At 48.7% G+C, this 16715-nt stretch overlaps 2 protein-coding genes across 4 annotated transcripts; both read left to right on the top strand.

The window, feature by feature from the left end:
- The first annotated feature begins 290 nt into the window (after positions 1-290).
- On the top strand, positions 291-15464 carry SNRPA (small nuclear ribonucleoprotein polypeptide A). Of its 3 annotated transcripts, none has more exons than XR_002139135.2 (8): positions 291-378; positions 857-951; positions 3767-3939; positions 7680-7859; positions 9671-9844; positions 10274-10362; positions 11517-11748; positions 15336-15464. XR_002139135.2 is itself a non-coding variant. In XM_019751343.2 (7 exons), the coding sequence occupies exons 2-7, from the start codon at positions 879-881 to the stop codon at positions 11674-11676; spliced, it is 849 nt and encodes a 282-aa protein (XP_019606902.1). In that variant the 5' UTR covers positions 300-378; positions 857-878; the 3' UTR covers positions 11677-11892. The 3 variants fall into 3 exon arrangements, 1 of the variants encoding a protein (XP_019606902.1); XR_012490076.1 differs by lacking the exon at positions 15336-15464 and adding an exon at positions 11948-13437; XM_019751343.2 differs by lacking the exon at positions 15336-15464 and having other exon boundaries at positions 300-378; positions 11517-11892.
- Positions 13575-16435, top strand: MIA (MIA SH3 domain containing). The gene is made up of 4 exons (XM_019751346.2): positions 13575-15250; positions 15336-15469; positions 15891-16001; positions 16341-16435. The coding sequence occupies exons 1-4, from the start codon at positions 15124-15126 to the stop codon at positions 16362-16364; spliced, it is 396 nt and encodes a 131-aa protein (XP_019606905.1). The 5' UTR covers positions 13575-15123; the 3' UTR covers positions 16365-16435.
- Positions 16436-16715: the final 280 nt, after the last annotated feature.

Raw genomic sequence — 16715 nt, 5'->3', positions numbered from 1 at the left:
GGCAACGGGAGAGAGGTGGGACTTCCAAAGGACTGCCTCCGGAAGAGACTGCAGCGCGAGCCATGTCCCGATTGGCTAGAGGCGCAGCCTTTACAGATTGGTCGGTAGCCCGGAACGCCGTAGAAGGCGGGAGGCCTAGCAGGGGGTGGGCGGGGTTTTCTTGACGAGGCGGGAACTCAAGTGCCGTTTTGATTGGCGAATTTCTGGGCCGAGCATTGATTGGTAAGATCGGGGCGAGACTTAATCTGATTGGTCAACGTAACGAGTTTACGTGCAGTGGTTGGGTCGCAGAAAGACAGGCGGAGCCAGAAGGGATAGCTTCGTGGTCGGCGCTCAGAAACGTAGCAGGCACCACTTGCTGGAGCTGCGGCTCTGTTGGTGAGTGATCTCGGGCACAGGTAGCCATCGGCATCGGGTGAGCGGAGCGTTTGGCGCCAGGGTGTTCCTGAGCCTTGTGTGGGGAAACTATTTTCCCGCCGCGCGAGGCCAGAGCGCCACAAAGCCGCCCCTCCTTAACTGGCTTTTACATCTGGGTTCTTTATCCTGGGCCGGCTTTGAGCTCATGGGCCAATGGGAATCGCCGGTCAGGACGCTCCGTCTATTGAGTCGCGTAGAGCATCCTGGGACTCGTAGTAAACTTCGAGGTTTCCCTCACCACGCGCGGGGGACAAGCGATATACTGCTTTCGCTTTGTTTTCTAACAAAGCGAGTGCTCTCCTCTTGCCTTCTCCCGGCCTTACCTGACCTCTTCCTGGAAGGAAGATCCGTTAAGATCTAAGCAGTCCGTTAAGTCCGCTTTGGGACAAGAGATTTGGAGAAACTCAGGGTTGAAGTTCTGTTTTTCCTTCTTTTTCAGCCCTACCTCAACACCTTACTCCATGGCAGTTCCCGAGACCCGCCCCAACCACACTATTTATATCAACAACCTCAATGAGAAGATCAAGAAGGATGGTGAGTTCTTGTGTAGTCCAGACTCCATGCTGTCCCTTATAAGCTCGCTACTTCTTTTCCACAGCGTTCTCCAGGGCAAAATGTTGACACATCGGCCTTTGCACGTGCTGCTTCCTCTGGCTTTAATACCCTCCCAGTTCATTTTATGTTCTACCCATTAACCTAGTCACTGTTGCTCATCCTTCAGGGTTTTAGCTCACAAGAGCCCTCCTCCAGGAAGCCTTCTCTATCTGCTTCCCCCTCAGGTGCCTGCCTCTAACATCCTACGGGCCCTGGATGTCCCACCTCAACCCCTGACCACCCCCTCAAGCCCTGATTGCCTGGGCTGTCATGGGGCCCTCTCCACTGGCCTGTGAGCTCCATGAGGGCAAGACCTGCAGTTGGCTTGGTCGCTGTTGTGTTTTCAGTGATCGGCCAGCAGTGAAAATGAAATGAATAATGATGACTAACACTATATGAGGCGCTGATATATAAATCTTGATTACATTTAATTTTCACAACAACCCTTCAGGTAGGAGCTAATCCATTTCTCAGATTAGGGAACTGTAACTTGCCCAAGGTCACACAGCAAATATAAAAGTGGTTGAGGTCACCAGTGTGGAATTCTGCTTCACTTAATTCTTAGCATCAGACATACTTTTTTATTTTCTTCAACAAGTTATCACTTTTATTGAACCTCATTTTCTATATTTGAAAACCATAATGCCTTCTTTGCATGGATGTTACAGGGATTAAATTAGCTAAGCCTTCATGCAGTGCTTTTTATGGTACCTAGCAGTTAGTAAGGGCTGGTTAAATGTTAGCTCTGATTATTACTTCAGGAAAATTGTGGGGAGAACCAAAGGAGATTGATAGGATTAGGTTTGAGGTTACCAGTAAAGTTGCTGTTGAAAACAAAATAAGCCGTGTAAGTTACCCATATGCTTTTAGAGCATGGTGCTCAGGCAATATCCTGTGGTGCTGGGGATGTACTGATGAGTGGGACAGTCCTGGTCCTGCTCTTATGGAGCCACAAATCCTGTGGGGATGAGAGACCTGCTACCAGACAGTGATAACCCAGAGTAGCCAGGGCCATGATTGGGGAAGCACAGGGCTGGGATTGAGCACTGAGAAAGAGGCATTCATTGAGTTTCATAAAAAAGATATTTTAGAAAAGCTTTCCAGGTAGAGGAAGCAGTACAGTTGACCCTTGAAGAACACAGATTAGGGGTGCCGACCATGCAGTCGAAAATCCATGTATAACCTAAGTCGGCCCTCTGCATACACAGATTCCTATCTGTGGATCAAAAATAGTATTTATTTTATAAGGATGAGGGAGAAGAATGTTTCTAACCTGAACCAGCATGTACAGGTGTCTAGGGACAAAAGAGCCTGGGGCATTCTGAGAACTACAAATAGTTGTGTGTATGCCTGTGACTCAAGAAGTTTCCGGTGAGCAGTGCACTGATGGCTCATGGGACCTTGTGGGCAGGGTGAGGCATTGGACTTCATCCTGAGGGTGTGGGAAGCCAGGCAAGGAACTCAGTTAATTGTGAAAGAGCTTCCCAGCTTTGGAGGGAATGGGCCAGAATCCAGGGGGCTGACTGAGACCCAAACTGGGTTCATGGGGATGAAGGATGGAAACAAAACCCAGAAATACCATCAGGAGAATTTTGGCTAATTGCTTTAAAACACGTCTGCTTTCCCTCTACTCTCCCCACTCCCCCACGCATTTTCTTCCCTTTCCTACTATCTTTTTCATCAGGCATTTTCATCTCAGATACCTTCTTTGCATAAGATTGGTACCCTGTTCCAACTGTCAAGCGAAGCGGTTTGCTAGAGAGGTGTGGTGATACTGGTTTCAACTGGGCTTGTGTCCCAGCTCTACAGGATCTTCCCAGAATCCTTGGGATACTCCTAGGCCAGTGACAAATCCTCTGAGAGCCTGTTTCCATAGTAGAAAAAAGGGACAGTTGTAGTTGTTCCGTCATGGGGTGGTTGTGAGAATTTGGTGACTTTTCCTTAAAACGCTTGCGTAATGGTATCTATTCATGCAAAAGTTTTTGGAGAAGTTTCTGTGCTAGAGTCTGTACTGAGCATGGGGTTGCTGTGGTAAACAAATACTTATCTTCAGGAGGAGAGCTGGATAGCAACTAAACAAACACGTCAGGAGGTGGGAAATGCCGTGAAGGAAAAGCAAGTAGGGTATGAGGAGAGGGGAGAGGGACATGAGGGGGCATTTCTTTAGACCAGGTGGTCAGGGCAGGCCACTTAAGTGGCAACATTTCTGCTGAGACCTGGGTGACTAAAAGGCAGCCATGTACACAGAAGAAAGGTGTTCCTGGCAGAGGGAGTAGCCAGTGTGAAGGTCCTAAGGCAGAATTGGTGTGACGGGCCTGAGAGAGGGGAGGCCATTGTGGCTGGAGGTGAGGGCGTGAGGTGGAGTGTGGGGAGAGATTAGGTTGGAGAAGTCTGCCAGGGCCACATCACATAGCCTGGTGTCAAAGTGCTAGTGCCAAGGAAAGAAACGCTCACCTTTCTGGAGCATTTGCAATGTGCCCTTTGTATGTGACTCATGTTCCGCGTACAGTCACCTTGTGGGGTAGGAATTGTTACTCTTGACCTCTTACAGAGGCATGCTCACAACCACTTGAGTGGTTCTTGGCTGCTACTGTTATTTCTGGTTCTTGAGGGATTTCTGACCCACGGCATCCTGGGTACCTGTCAGTTGGCAGCACTTCTGGGCTGCACTTCCCTCTGAAAAAGGGAGTGAAAGACTCAGGACATGGTACCCAGGCCTCTGGTCACCCATGGGTCTTTCCTTCTCCCACTGCAGAGCTGAAGAAGTCCCTGTACGCCATCTTCTCCCAGTTTGGCCAGATCCTGGATATCCTGGTGTCACGGAGCCTGAAGATGAGGGGCCAGGCCTTTGTCATCTTCAAGGAAGTCAGCAGCGCCACCAATGCCTTGCGCTCCATGCAGGGTTTCCCCTTCTACGACAAACCCATGGTGAGCACCGGGGGTGTGGAAGGAGTGTGCGAACTGCTGTTGGAGACGGGATGGGACTGGACCTCCTCTTACCTGTAGTCCAATTCCGTGAGGACAGGAGTTGCTCGTGCTATTGCTCAGCATTCATTGTTCACTGTACTGGAGTGTGGGGACACACAGTGACCAAGGGAGCCTCCAGCCCGGCCCTCCCAGACCCACAGTGCTGAGAGAGACAAGCCTGTCACCAGATGGTGACGACCCAGATGGCTTAGGGCCGGGATGGGGGAAGTGCACAGAGCTGGGCACGCTTAGGGGAGGCACCTCATCCAGGCTCAGGTTTCAAGGAAGATTTTCTGGATGAGGTGAGACTTGAAGGAGAAGAGTTAGCTGGGGAGGAGAGGGAGAAAGAGTGTTGGGCAGAAGGACCATGTGGACTAAGGCCTAGAGATAACCAAGTATGTATGTAATTGAGGAAGTGAGACAAGTTCATTTGGCTGGAGTGAAGGATGGGACGTGAGGAGGGCGTGGCCTGGAGAGCATATCCAGAGTCAGGCTAAGAGGCTTAAGTTTGTCCTCAAAGTGGAATTGACTCCAAGGCTCTGGGGAGCTGTGGGAGGGTTTAGGGAGATGCCTGTGGCTTTTGGATGGAGTGGATTGGAGGGGGAGGATTGGGTCCAGTTTTGAAGGAGAGGCTGGGTCAGGCTCCCAGGTGCAAGGGGTTGGGATGGGAGGAAGTAGGGTGGGTTGCAGATATTCACAAGGCCAAGTGCATGGCCCAGGGGGCTGTATAGTCTAGGAGGTAAAGAGTGAGTGACTTCAAGTCCCTGCCCTGAGCTGCAGTTCCTGTCATATCACTGGCAGACATCTCTGGTTCTTTGGGCCTTTTCCCTTGTCCCTTAGTTGTTTTTCAAATTTGACCTGGTTGAAACGTGTTCCCCGAACCAGTTTCCTTGGGGAGGTGACAGCAAGTGTTAGTGCCTGCAGGTCCCAGGCAGGTGATCTCCGTAGAGGAGGTAGGTCGAGTGGAGGACAGTGGTCCCTAGGGCAGCAGAGGGGCCTGAAACCTTCTCATCTCTGTTGCTTTGACTCTTGTCTGTTGTCACCTCTGGGTCTGCAAGCCCAGAGTTGTCACATCCAGTTACCTTTCTGGAGCAGCCAGGAATTAGATTTTGAGGTATAAAAACCATCAATCTTTTTGTGTTGACCCTCCTGTGGAGACCGAGCCAGGAGTGCAGTTTCCAGGCTCTCGGCCTCACGTGGAAAGGGGCCACCTCAGGTAATAAATGGCCATCATCTGTGATTGGATGGCCATCAGCTGTGGCTAGTTGGCCGTCAGCTGTAACCAGTGAGCCATTGGCCACAAATATAACTGCTGTGGCTACGCTAGCAGAAAATGGGGTGCTAGCAAGAAGATGGTGGCTGAGCTAGCAAGAGCAGATTGCAGCTAGCAAGTGGGGTTGGTTGGCAGAGACAAGTGGACGGCGGGTTGCGGATCGTGTGGCTCCTGCTTCCTGTGTCTCCAACCCAGCCGCCAGCGAGAATATAGTGGTATGACTCCCCTATCTATAGTTCCGTGGGTGTTCCTTTTTGGCCTCGCCATATCCTGGGTTCTTATGTGGGGAGCAGGAGCTGAGACCCGCCTGTCACCCTGCATGACCCCTCCTCTCCCACTTTTCTTCCAGAATCACTGACCATATCAAGCACTCAGGCATGTATGAGTTCTGTCAGGGAGTCCTGTCAGCTCTGCCTTCAAAACACCCACCTGCTGCCTACTTCTCACTCCTCCCTTGCCACCGACCTGGTCCCGGTCTTGTCAGTACTATGGCCGTGGCCTTCCTGCCAGTCTCCATGCTTTGATCCCTGCTCCCCACAGGCTATTCCCCGTATCACGGACACAGTGCTCCTTGTGAGACACTCCCTTGTTCACAACATTCCATAGCTCCTGACTTTCCCAGGGAAAGACAAAGTCCTCCCCACGATCCCCTGTTGCCTCTGACCTTGTCTCTTCCCTCCTCACTCACATGGGCCTCCTGTTGTTCCTTGAACACACCACGCACACCTTAGCTCTTTGATGGCTGTTCCCTTTGCTAGAACACACTTTCCCTAAATGTCCCGGAAGGCTGCTTCTGTCCCTCCCTCTGTAGCTACACCAGTGTCACTTCACTGAGGCCATTTCTGGCCACCCTATCTGAAAATTTTAATTCTTAATACATTTTTTAATCGTTATCTTCTCTTCCCCACTGAAGAAGCTCCTTGAGTGCAAGGCTTTTGTGTGGTTGTTCTTTGCTATCCCGTCAGAGCAAGTAGAGGTTTCGTGAACAGCTGAGTGAACGAGATTTAGCTTGGGGGGGGCTAAGTGCCATTCCAAATGCAGGTTACTGGAAACCACTTGCAGAATACTCCTCACCTGGCCTTGTTACCTGGGGCTTTCACCTTTGGCCTGATGTTCGGGATTGTTCCCATCCTCCCTTCAAAATCTCAACAACCCATTAATTGAGCACGAACTACCATGTTTCCTCGAAAATAAGACCTAGCCGGACCATCAGCTCTAATGCGTCTTTTGGAGCAAAAATTAGTATAAGACCCGGTAGTATAGTAAAATAAAACCAGATCTTATATAAGATGTAATATATAATATAACATAATATAACGTAATATAATATAATACTGGGTATAATATAATATCTGGTCTAATATAATATAATATGATACATAATATAATACCGGGTCTAATATAATACAATACCCGGTCTCATATAATATAATACCGGGTCTCATTAATTTTTGCTCCAAAAGACGCATTAGAGCCGATGGTCTGGCTAGGTCTTATTTTGGGGGAAACACGGTATGTGTCAGGTACTGTTCGGAGCACATTAACTCACATAGTCTCACAGTTATTTTTTGAAGTGGGAAGTACCACATTCCATTTTACAGATGAGGACGTTGAGGCCTAGTGATTTCTTTTTTTTTTTAAATATAATTTTATTAGTTTCAGATGCACAAGACAAGGCAGTACTTAGACGTTTATCATTTATATCCGTCACACTGTGTGAACCCCCTCTCCCCCCATCCACTATCCCTCTGATATCGCACAGAGCCATTACATTTCCACTGTCTCTATTCCTAATGCTGTACTCCGCTTCCTGTAACCATATGAGGCATAGTGATTTCTTTTTTTTTTAGTAAAGTTATACATCTTTTTTTTAAAAAGATTTTATTGGGGAAGGGGAACAGGACTTTATTGGGGAACAGTGTAGTGTGCACTTCCAGGACTTTTTTTTTTCCAAGTCAAGTTATTGTCCTTTCAGTTTTAGTTGTGGAGGGCACAGCTCAACTCCAGGTCCAGTCAGTTGTCGTTGCTAGTTGCAGGGGGCGCAGCCCACCATCCCTTGCGGGACTCGAAGAATCAAACTGGCAACCTTGTGGTTGAGAGGACGCGCTCCAACCAACTGAGCCATCTGGGAGGCAGCTCAGCTCAAGGTGCCGTGTTCAATATTAGTTGCAGGGGGTGCTTCCCACCATCCCTTGCAGGACTCGAGGAATTGAACTGGCAACCTTGTGGTTGAGAGCCCACTGGCCCATGTGGGAATCGAACCAGCAGCCTTCGGAGTTAGGAGCAGGGAGCTCTAACCGTTTGAGCCACCGGGCCAGCCCTAGTGATTTCTATAACGTTACTTACCGAGCTCCTGGTAAGGTCTGCTTTTGTACCTAGGTGATTTGGCTCCAAAGTCCATTCTTAACCCTTCTGCTCTTATTGACAGCGTATCCAGTATGCCAAGACTGACTCGGATATCATTGCTAAGATGAAGGGCACCTTCGTGGAGCGGGACCGCAAGCGAGAGAAGAGGAAGCCCAAGAGCCAGGAGACCCCGGCTGCCAAGAAGGCCGTGCAGGGCGGGGCCGCTGCCCCAGTGGTTGGGGCTGTCCCGGGGCCTGTCCCAGTAAGCCAGGGCATCTCATCACCAGGCTTCCTCTGCCACACGGCCTGGCTGGGAGGGCAGGGTGGAGAAGGGTCTCTGCTTGGGGGTTCAGACTCCCCCTCCCATTTCCTTATAGAGATTGTATGCCTGTCTCTGGACGATGGTGTCTCCACTCAGAAATGCCTGTCCCTACCTGCCAGACTCTTCCCTTAGGATCTTTCTTTGTGTCTCAGTCTGTTGGTTTCTTTCCTTGGCCTGGATTTTGCTGTCTGTGTAGAAAATTCAGAGGAAGCTACTCACCAACAGTTAGGATTAATAAGTGAATTTAATTTAGCAAGGTTCCCAGACAGAAGGTCAATATGGAAAAAGTCAGGTCTATTTCTATATGCTGGCCATACACAAGCAGACTTCAAACTGAAAAATAGCTCTGAGAAGTCAATTCAGCAATAGGTGTGCAATACCCACCTTCCTACCCCCTCACTGAAATTACAGAACACTGCTGAGAGAAATCGGTGATGGTCTCACCAAATGGGTAGAATGTCTCTCTCCTTTTCAGATGTCAGTTCTTTCCAGATTGAGAGTCAACACAGTTCCAATCAAAATTCCAACAGGAATTTTGGGGGACACTGTCAGCATGTTTATAAATGTGGAAAGGCTAAGCAAGACAGGTGAGACTAAAGCTGGGGGCCTGCTATAGTGGTCAAGATGGTGTGGTATTTGGCATAGGATAGGAAGATGGACCAGAGGGGCAGAATAGAGTCCAGAAACAGTTAGGAATGATAAAGCTACTGCTGCAGTTCACTAGCGAAAGGATGTTTTTTCCTGGTAAATGATGCTGGACCAATTGGATATTCATAAGGGAAAAAATTAGCTCTACCTTGATAATATATAAGTTAATTTGAGATGACTCATAGACCTGAATGTGACAGCTAAAACAATACAGTTTCTAGAAGAAAACAGGAAAATGTCTTCATGACCTTGGTGAGGGCATGAAAAGTGGGAACATCCTGTTTTCTAAACAGGATACAGAAAGCATGAAGTATGAAAGAAAAGATGGATGAATTGAACCCATTCCTTAGGTCTCTGAATCTGCACGTGGGCTTTTCTGGTGGGTCACACTGTTTTGTCCTACGTCCACTGATCCTAACTCACACTTGGTCTGGCGTCAGCGATGGTGTCTGGATTACTGTCCAGCTTCCCCACTCTTACCCTAAACCCTCTCTGCACCCAGATTTCTGTGTACCTTTGATTCGTCAGGTGTGATTCCAGCTCCAGCAGCCCTGTCCCCTCAGGGCACGTGTGTGTGCCATCGAACTGTCTTTCTTCTCACTGCCTCCCCTCCCATTTCATTTTGCTCCTGTCCTGTTCATTCTGCCTTCCACTGCTTCTTTTTTCTCTGTAGGTCTCTGGGTCTGTTTCACTCCTTTGTTTTTCCTTAAAGTTTATTTTTATAAGCAAAAGTACAGCATGCTCATTATAACGTTTATTTCCATCCGTTTTAGTTAACAATGGTCAATGTTTTGAAATTTTTTCCAATCTTTTTTCCTACTCAAATGTCTATAAATAAAGTTAGGTCACAGTAACTAATTTTTATATATTAAGAAAAAATTTTTTTAACTTTCTGATTTGATACCTCCCCTGTTCCTGGGTCTGTTTTGCTCCATCTATCTCACTTGGGTTCCTTTGTCTCTCTCGGTACCTTTTTCACCTTTTTCCAAGTCTGGGTTTTTCTCCGTCTCTAGCACTCTGGGTTTCCTCTAACAACTTTTTCTCCTCTGTGCCTCCTCCCCCCTGCTGGCCGCCCAGCTCAGTCCAGCCTTCCCTCTCTGCAGGGCATGCCACCGATGACTCAGGCGCCCCGCATCATGCACCACATGCCAGGCCAGCCTCCCTACATGCCGCCCCCTGGCATGATCCCGCCTCCAGGACTCGCACCTGGCCAGATCCCACCAGGGGCCATGCCACCACAGCAGCTTATGCCTGGCCAGATGCCACCTGCCCAACCTGTAAGTGTCTAGTCGTGGGGTCTTATATAAATAGCACGCCAGAATCCAAGGGGACTGGTGGGGGTGCTGTTTTAGGCTGGGTGATCTGGGCAGGTGGTCTTGAGGAGATTGGAGGATGAGGAAGGATGAGGATGAGGCCCTAGGACAGCGAGGGGCTGGCATGTTTGTGGGAGAAGCTTTGGAAGGTCAGGGTGAGGCTGGAGCGGCAGCCAGCACCTCGATCCTTTCAGTGACCTGCTGAGGACTAGCTTCTGGATACAGCAGCGCCTTCTTGTGACTCACAGTCTAGAGGGGGCAAAGCGGGTACATAGGCAGCAACACAGGCTGTCAGGTGAAAGGCTAGAAAGGATTCAAGCAGGGTTGGGGGTGGAGAGCAGTAGGGCAGCAGATCACCCACTACACTCATGGGCTCTTGTCTCTTCCCTGCAGCTTTCGGAAAACCCACCAAATCACATCTTGTTCCTCACCAACCTGCCGGAGGAGACAAACGAGCTCATGCTGTCCATGCTTTTCAACCAGTAAGTGGGGACTGTGGCTGGGTGGAGCCGGAGGGTGATGGCCGGAGATGGGCCTCAGAATTCTGTTGGCGTAGGCCTGCGCCTTCTTAAGCCCGTTCTTAGGCTTTGCAGGTGGGACAGCCACCGACTGCGTAAAGGGCAGAGACTGAAGCCAGGCCCATGGCCCATGGGGGTGTGGCGGTGACAAGGCGGGATGTCAGTGCCCAGGGCACATAGGCGTTTTCCGCCTTTGTGAGGTTTGGGGAGGCTCTGGGCCTCATCTTTCTGGTCTGTAAATTGGAGAAATGCAAGGTGTGTGTAAAACAAGAGGGAGGCATCATTGAACACTGGCCAGACTGGCAAAAATCAGCATGTGGAAACAGCGAGCATGGGAGGTGGGGAGGTTTGAGCCCTTGTGCCCTGCTAATGGGACGTAGACTATGGCAGCCATCATGCAGGGTAACTGTTCACTGTTTAGTGACATTAGGGGCTGTGCGCTCACCTGGTGGCTCTGCTTCTGATTGTCCTAAAGAAAATCTTAACACGCGTCCCAAGGCAGTGTAGCTGGGACGTTCTTCCCAGTGGTCATGGTGGGAAGTTGGAGGCGGCCTGGGTGAAGCGGAGAGGTCAAACGCGGTGCTCACCGTGGGGGTGGGTAGTAGTGCTGAGAGGAAATTTTGAAAAACTGGATAAAACAGAAAAACAGTACCACGTGTATACCATGTCTACAAAACCTTACATATTTTGTAAGAATGCTGATGGAAAAAAGGGTGCCCAGTCAACACAAGGAAGGAAGTAGGGAATGAGAAGAGGGAAATGAAAAAACAGCAGATCCTAAAAGTCAGGGTAGTGGTTACTTCTGGAGTGGAAGTGGGTGGGTTATGATTGGGGAAAGAGGTGGTGGGAGGGCCGTGGTCTGTTTTTTGCTCTAGGTAATGGTTGCATGGGTGTTCATGGTAAAATTCCTCATTCAATAATATGTTTACATTGTATGCGCTGGTTTATATTAGGGTTTTTCAACTCAGCACTATGTACCTTTTGGTCTCGGTAACTTTGTTGTTGGCGCCATCCTCCTCGTAGGATGTTTAGCAACATCCTGGCCTCTGCCCACCAGACGCCAGAATGTTAGAGGGAAATGCCGTCTCTGGTCCCTGAGGTCTGCCCCCTTCTCTCAGGTTCCCTGGCTTCAAGGAGGTCCGGCTGGTCCCTGGGCGGCATGACATTGCCTTTGTGGAGTTTGACAATGAGGTGCAGGCAGGGGCGGCCCGCGACGCCCTGCAGGGCTTCAAGATCACGCAGAACAACGCCATGAAGATCTCCTTTGCCAAGAAGTAGCGCCTTTCCCCCTCCTGTCCCTGCCCCCTGTTTGGGAGTCTCCCCTCTTCCCTTTGGCCCAGCCCCCTGAAGGTAAGTCCCCCTCGGGGGCTTTCTTGGAGCTGTGTGTGTGAGTGAGTGGTCACACAGCATTGTACCCAGAGTCTGTCCCAGACATTGCACCTGGCGCTGTTAGGCTGGAATTAAAGTGTTTTTTTGGTGTTTGCTTTTTCACAACCATTTGTCGTTTTTATTTTTCATGTCCTTCGTGGTTCCCTTCTCTGCACATCAGAATAGCCTGAATTTTTGGACCTGTCAGTATGTGGAATTTGCAACTTTGGCAAAACAAAGACTGTTACTACAAAGACTATGTAGTAATATTGTCCAAGCTGAAGTCACCTGTACTACTTTTGCAGATTTCTGTTTTTGTCTCAGTCAGCATTCAGTGCAGGCAATTGAAATCCAGGCTGCCATGGGCAGTTGGGCATGTTTTGTACTGTGCAAGGATGCCACCTTTAATGGCACACAATTAACTTTGTAGACTTGGAAGTTTATTCTACTAATTTTCTAATGTGAAAGAGTGTTAAGGAAGAGATTTTTCTTCTCCTTTTTCTAATCTTCACAAAAATGTCTTCTGTTGTAGCAACAGCCCTACAGCAACCACTCTAGGTACTTTAGGAAGAAAAAGAAGGCTATTGGGTACTCATGAAATCCTTGGAAGGATAGTGGGAGTGGCAGTCTGGGTTTGAGACACTTGAATTCAAGTTTGTAACCCCTGTTGAGCTGCAATCTAGAATACAGTAACTTGTCACTGCTGCTAACGAGGCCCAAACTGACTTTGTCCTACATGGGAAGCTACTGACCAGACGCTGATACAGGAGTGTGGCCACTTCTAACAGCTGACCGCCCTTGCTGGCCAGCCAGAAGCCTCGCAGGTGGCTGAACCAAATTCTCCAGTGCCCCAGCTGTAGGGGGGAGTATGGGAAATGTAGTTTCTGGCTGGACAGTCATGTTCCCAGTTGAAGGTGTGGCTAAGGGGAGATCAAATAGGGGACCTTCCCTAGCTGTCTGTTACACACCTGATCTGGAAAATTTTTAATTGACTCAAAAAAAATGTATTGCTTAAGACCCTTCCTCATACCATATACAAGGTCTGACAATTAAATTCGCAAACTTGTTTGCAATGATGTTGCTAACCTTTTTTGATATCAGAGGGATTGTTTATTATGAATTTGTACCAACTAGACAAACAGTTAACCAAGTTTACTATTTAGAAGTGCTGAAAAGGCTGCGTGAAAAAGTTAGACGACCTGAACTTTTGGCCAACAATTCATGGCTCTTGCATCACCACAATGCACCAGCTCACATGGTGTCTGTGAGGGAGTATTTTAGCCAGTAAACAAATAACTGTAACGGAACACCCGCCCTACTCATCTGATCTGGCCCCCGATTACTTCTTTCTTTACCTGAAGATAAAGGAAATATTGAAAGGAAGACATTTTGATGACATTCAGGACATCAAGGATAATACGACGACAGCTCTGATGGCCATTCCAGAAAGAGTTCCAAAATTGCTTTGAAGGGTGGACTAGGCACTGGCATTGGTGCATAGCTTCCCAAGGGACTTGAAAGGTGACTGTAGTGATATTTAGCAATGAGATATGTAGCACTTTTTCTAGGATGAGTTCGCGACTTAATTGTCAGACCTTATACATGGGAAAATGAGATCCTTTGTGAGAAGTAGAAAATTAACCACAAAAATAAACGTAATAAGACGTAGTATTACATTCTCTGGATATTTTTTCCTGCCAAGGCTCTAAGTCCAAGCCTGCTCCTGCTCTGCTCTTTTCATTAAAGAACATCAGTGACGAGATGAGACTCATAGCACCAAATGCAGATTTTCTCCCTGTAGGAGCTGAAGGGAAGGAGAAAGCAATTGCTGGTGTCACTGAAAGACTACATTATTGCAGATGGCAAGTGGAAACGTCTTGCCCACCACTCTGGCAACCACAGGTTCTGTGGTCAACAGATCCTGGTCTTTGCCTGGGGGACTCCCTAGCTGTTCCCCACCTAATTGGAGAGTCATTTTCTTCCAATGTAAAGAGGAATCTCTATGTTAATACTGTGGTATTGTTTGTACTCACTACTTCCCCAACACCTCCATTGCCAGGCACCTAGCAAGCAACTCAGTCAATTCAGCAGATACTTGCTGAATACACCTATTATGTGCTAAATACTGTTCTTGGCATAGGATATACAGTGGTGAAAAAAACAGACAAGCTAATTTCAAATACTGTCTTCTGATACAAGCAAAATACGTTATGGAGTGATGAGGGGGCAGGGCTGGGAAACAATAACGGTGACCCAGGAAAGCCCCTTCGTGGAGGCGACGTTTGAGTAGGGCTGTTGGATGCTCCAATGGTACGTGGTGCTGGGTGTTGGGCTCAGTCTTTGCCCCTGATGAATTCTTTCCCACCCCAAGGCTGTGTGTGTTCATCCTCTTCCCCCCTAAATAAAGCTGGGACTTGCCATCCCAGAGGTGAGCATGCCTGGGGAAAGGTGGAGGCTCAGGAGAATGATTTCAGTAAGTGTGTCTCTGAAGCACAGTTTTAGAGGCGACACTTGAATTCAGATCCTCCATGTTCTCATTCTGACCTTGGGCAACTGAACTCCAAGCTCAGAGTGGGCCCCACAGCGAAATCTAGCCCCTCCAGTTCTTGGCTCTGGAACCTTAGACAAGTTCCTTAAAGCTCTGTGCTTTCCATTTCTATGTAAAATGGGGTTATGATAGCCCCGCTTGAGGTGATGCAGAGTATCCGTTTGAGTTGATAAGAATACGTAAATAATAAAAATGGTGAATGCTCTATAAATGATAGCTTTTATTATCCCTATTTTACAGACAAGGAAGGTGAGGCACGAAGAGGAGAAATAGCTTAGCCCAAGTCACTCAAAAAGTGACTGGTAAGGATAGTTGTGACAGCGTTGCCTAGCTTAAGGCCCCATGTAATACTTAGTACTTGAGAGCTGGGGCTATTCCTGGCAATCAAAGGGCTGTCTGTTCTGCCCCTCAGCACAGGAAATTCCAAGGTGGGTTTACTTGCTGGCTCCTCTGGTTCTGTCCCTGGAGGGGGTAGCGGAGGGGCCCAGGTACCCAAGCAGACTCAAGAGAAGATGGAATTGAATTTCTCAACCTGCCTATCTGGGCCTCTGTTGAGGGGGTAGCTGTCACTTGAAGTGGCCTGGGCTGCTTTGGGTCTAGCTGAGCATTTCCTGGGGCGGGCAGCCCCTCACCCTATCCTTGAAATGGTTCTGGCTGGGTAGCAGCCTCTGCGTGGTGTGGATGAAATTTGGGACTGTTTTAGGGCGGAGACAAAACGGAGAACACAGGTTTCCTTGTACTGCTGGAGAGGAGGGCAGAGGAAATTGGAGATCCCATTCCCCGCTTGGTCACTCTCCTCATAGTCCATAATGGCTTGGTCCCCGGTGTTGCTTGGTGTCATCATCTTGCTGTCCACCTTCCCAGGACCTAGTGTCGGGGGCCGTCCCATGCCCAAGCTGGCTGACCGGAAGCTGTGTGCTGATGAGGAATGCAGCCGTAAGAGTTGGGGAGGTGGGAAGATTGGGGCTTGGTTGCCTGCCTGTGTGGAGAGTACTGTCATTCCCTTCTATTCCTTCCCCAGACCCCATCTCCATGGCTGTGGCCCTACAAGACTACGTGGCCCCTGACTGCCGTTTCCTGACAATACACAGGGGCCAAGTCGTGTATGTCTTTTCCAAGCTGAAGGGCCGAGGGCGGCTCTTCTGGGGAGGCAGTGTGAGTTTTGGGTGAACAGAAGAAGAAAGGGTATGGGGTGGGAGTGCATCCCAATTTTCATTTAAAGGGAAAATTTGAGGGGATGAACTGAAATAGATTTGGGGGGGGCAGCTATTGTGATCTATTACTTTGTTTAGCACTTCTGTGGTACCAATTTCTGTTCAAGACACAAGACACAACAGCAAATAATCCCTTTTATTCTAATGGAAGGAGATAAGCCATATAGTATCAGCAAATAGGTGCTGCTTTGAGAATTAAGAGTGACTGGGTGACTACATCAGGGAGGGCACCAGGTAACTTTAAGCTGAGATTCGAATGACAAGGATGGAGCCAGCCTCCTGGAGATCAGGAAGAGCTAGTGCAAAGGTCTTCAGCAGGCACAAACTTGCTATCTTCCCATATCCGACTTTTAACCCCTCAGGTTCAGGGAGATTACTATGGAGACCTGGCTGCTCGCCTGGGCTATTTCCCCAGTAGTATCGTGCGTGAGGACCAGACTCTGAAACCTGGCAAAATTGATGTGAAGACCGATGTGAGTGTCTTGGGGGCTTACAGGGCTCTGGAGGGAAGACCCTTGGGTTGTGATGATGGGCAAAGATGTTCCTACCCTTCACTCCCCAGCAGCTTAGCTGTTTTCGAGTACATTGAGATAAGTTCCCTGCCTCAATTTGTTTCATCTGTGAAGTGGGGAACGGTTTTTGTGCCCCAGTCCAGCTGAGAGGTACAATGATTAGAGGGCTCTAGGCTATTTTGTATAGCACTTGTGTGGCCAAACTTGGCCCCTGCGGCTATAGCCGTTGCTAAAACCACTAGATCCTTTGTGGTGTGACCGCTGGTTTTGTCCCCACTGTTTCCCTTTTCTCTTTTCCAGAAATGGGATTTCTACTGCCAGTGACCGCAGCCTACTGCTATCCCTGCTGTTTTTTTTCTCCCCGGCTTTACGCAAATACATCAGCCAAGTGCAAACTGCGGGTCTCTGTGGTCTTTGTGGTGGGGATCTATAAAGGAAATGGGTCCCCAGTTTCCTGAATGTAGCCAATCAACCAACTGACTGCGGTAACGTCATTGGTTGCTAGGCAGGGTTTCACCGATCAAAAGTCCTTTGCTCTAAACTGGGTACCGGAGATGGGCCCCTAATCTCAGCTATCACACACAAGAAAATGAGAAGAAGGAATAATCTAAACAGCCCAATTAGGGGACTGTAACGTCCTCTAGACCAATGGGAGCGAGTGGAACTATTAGGAAT

The sequence above is a fragment of the Rhinolophus sinicus genome, linkage group LG11 (genome assembly GCF_036562045.2).
Source record: "Rhinolophus sinicus isolate RSC01 linkage group LG11, ASM3656204v1, whole genome shotgun sequence".
Classification (NCBI taxonomy): Eukaryota; Metazoa; Chordata; class Mammalia; order Chiroptera; family Rhinolophidae; genus Rhinolophus; species Rhinolophus sinicus.
Note: the sequence above shows the minus strand (reverse complement) of the source record. Positions and strands in the feature narration are given on the sequence as shown.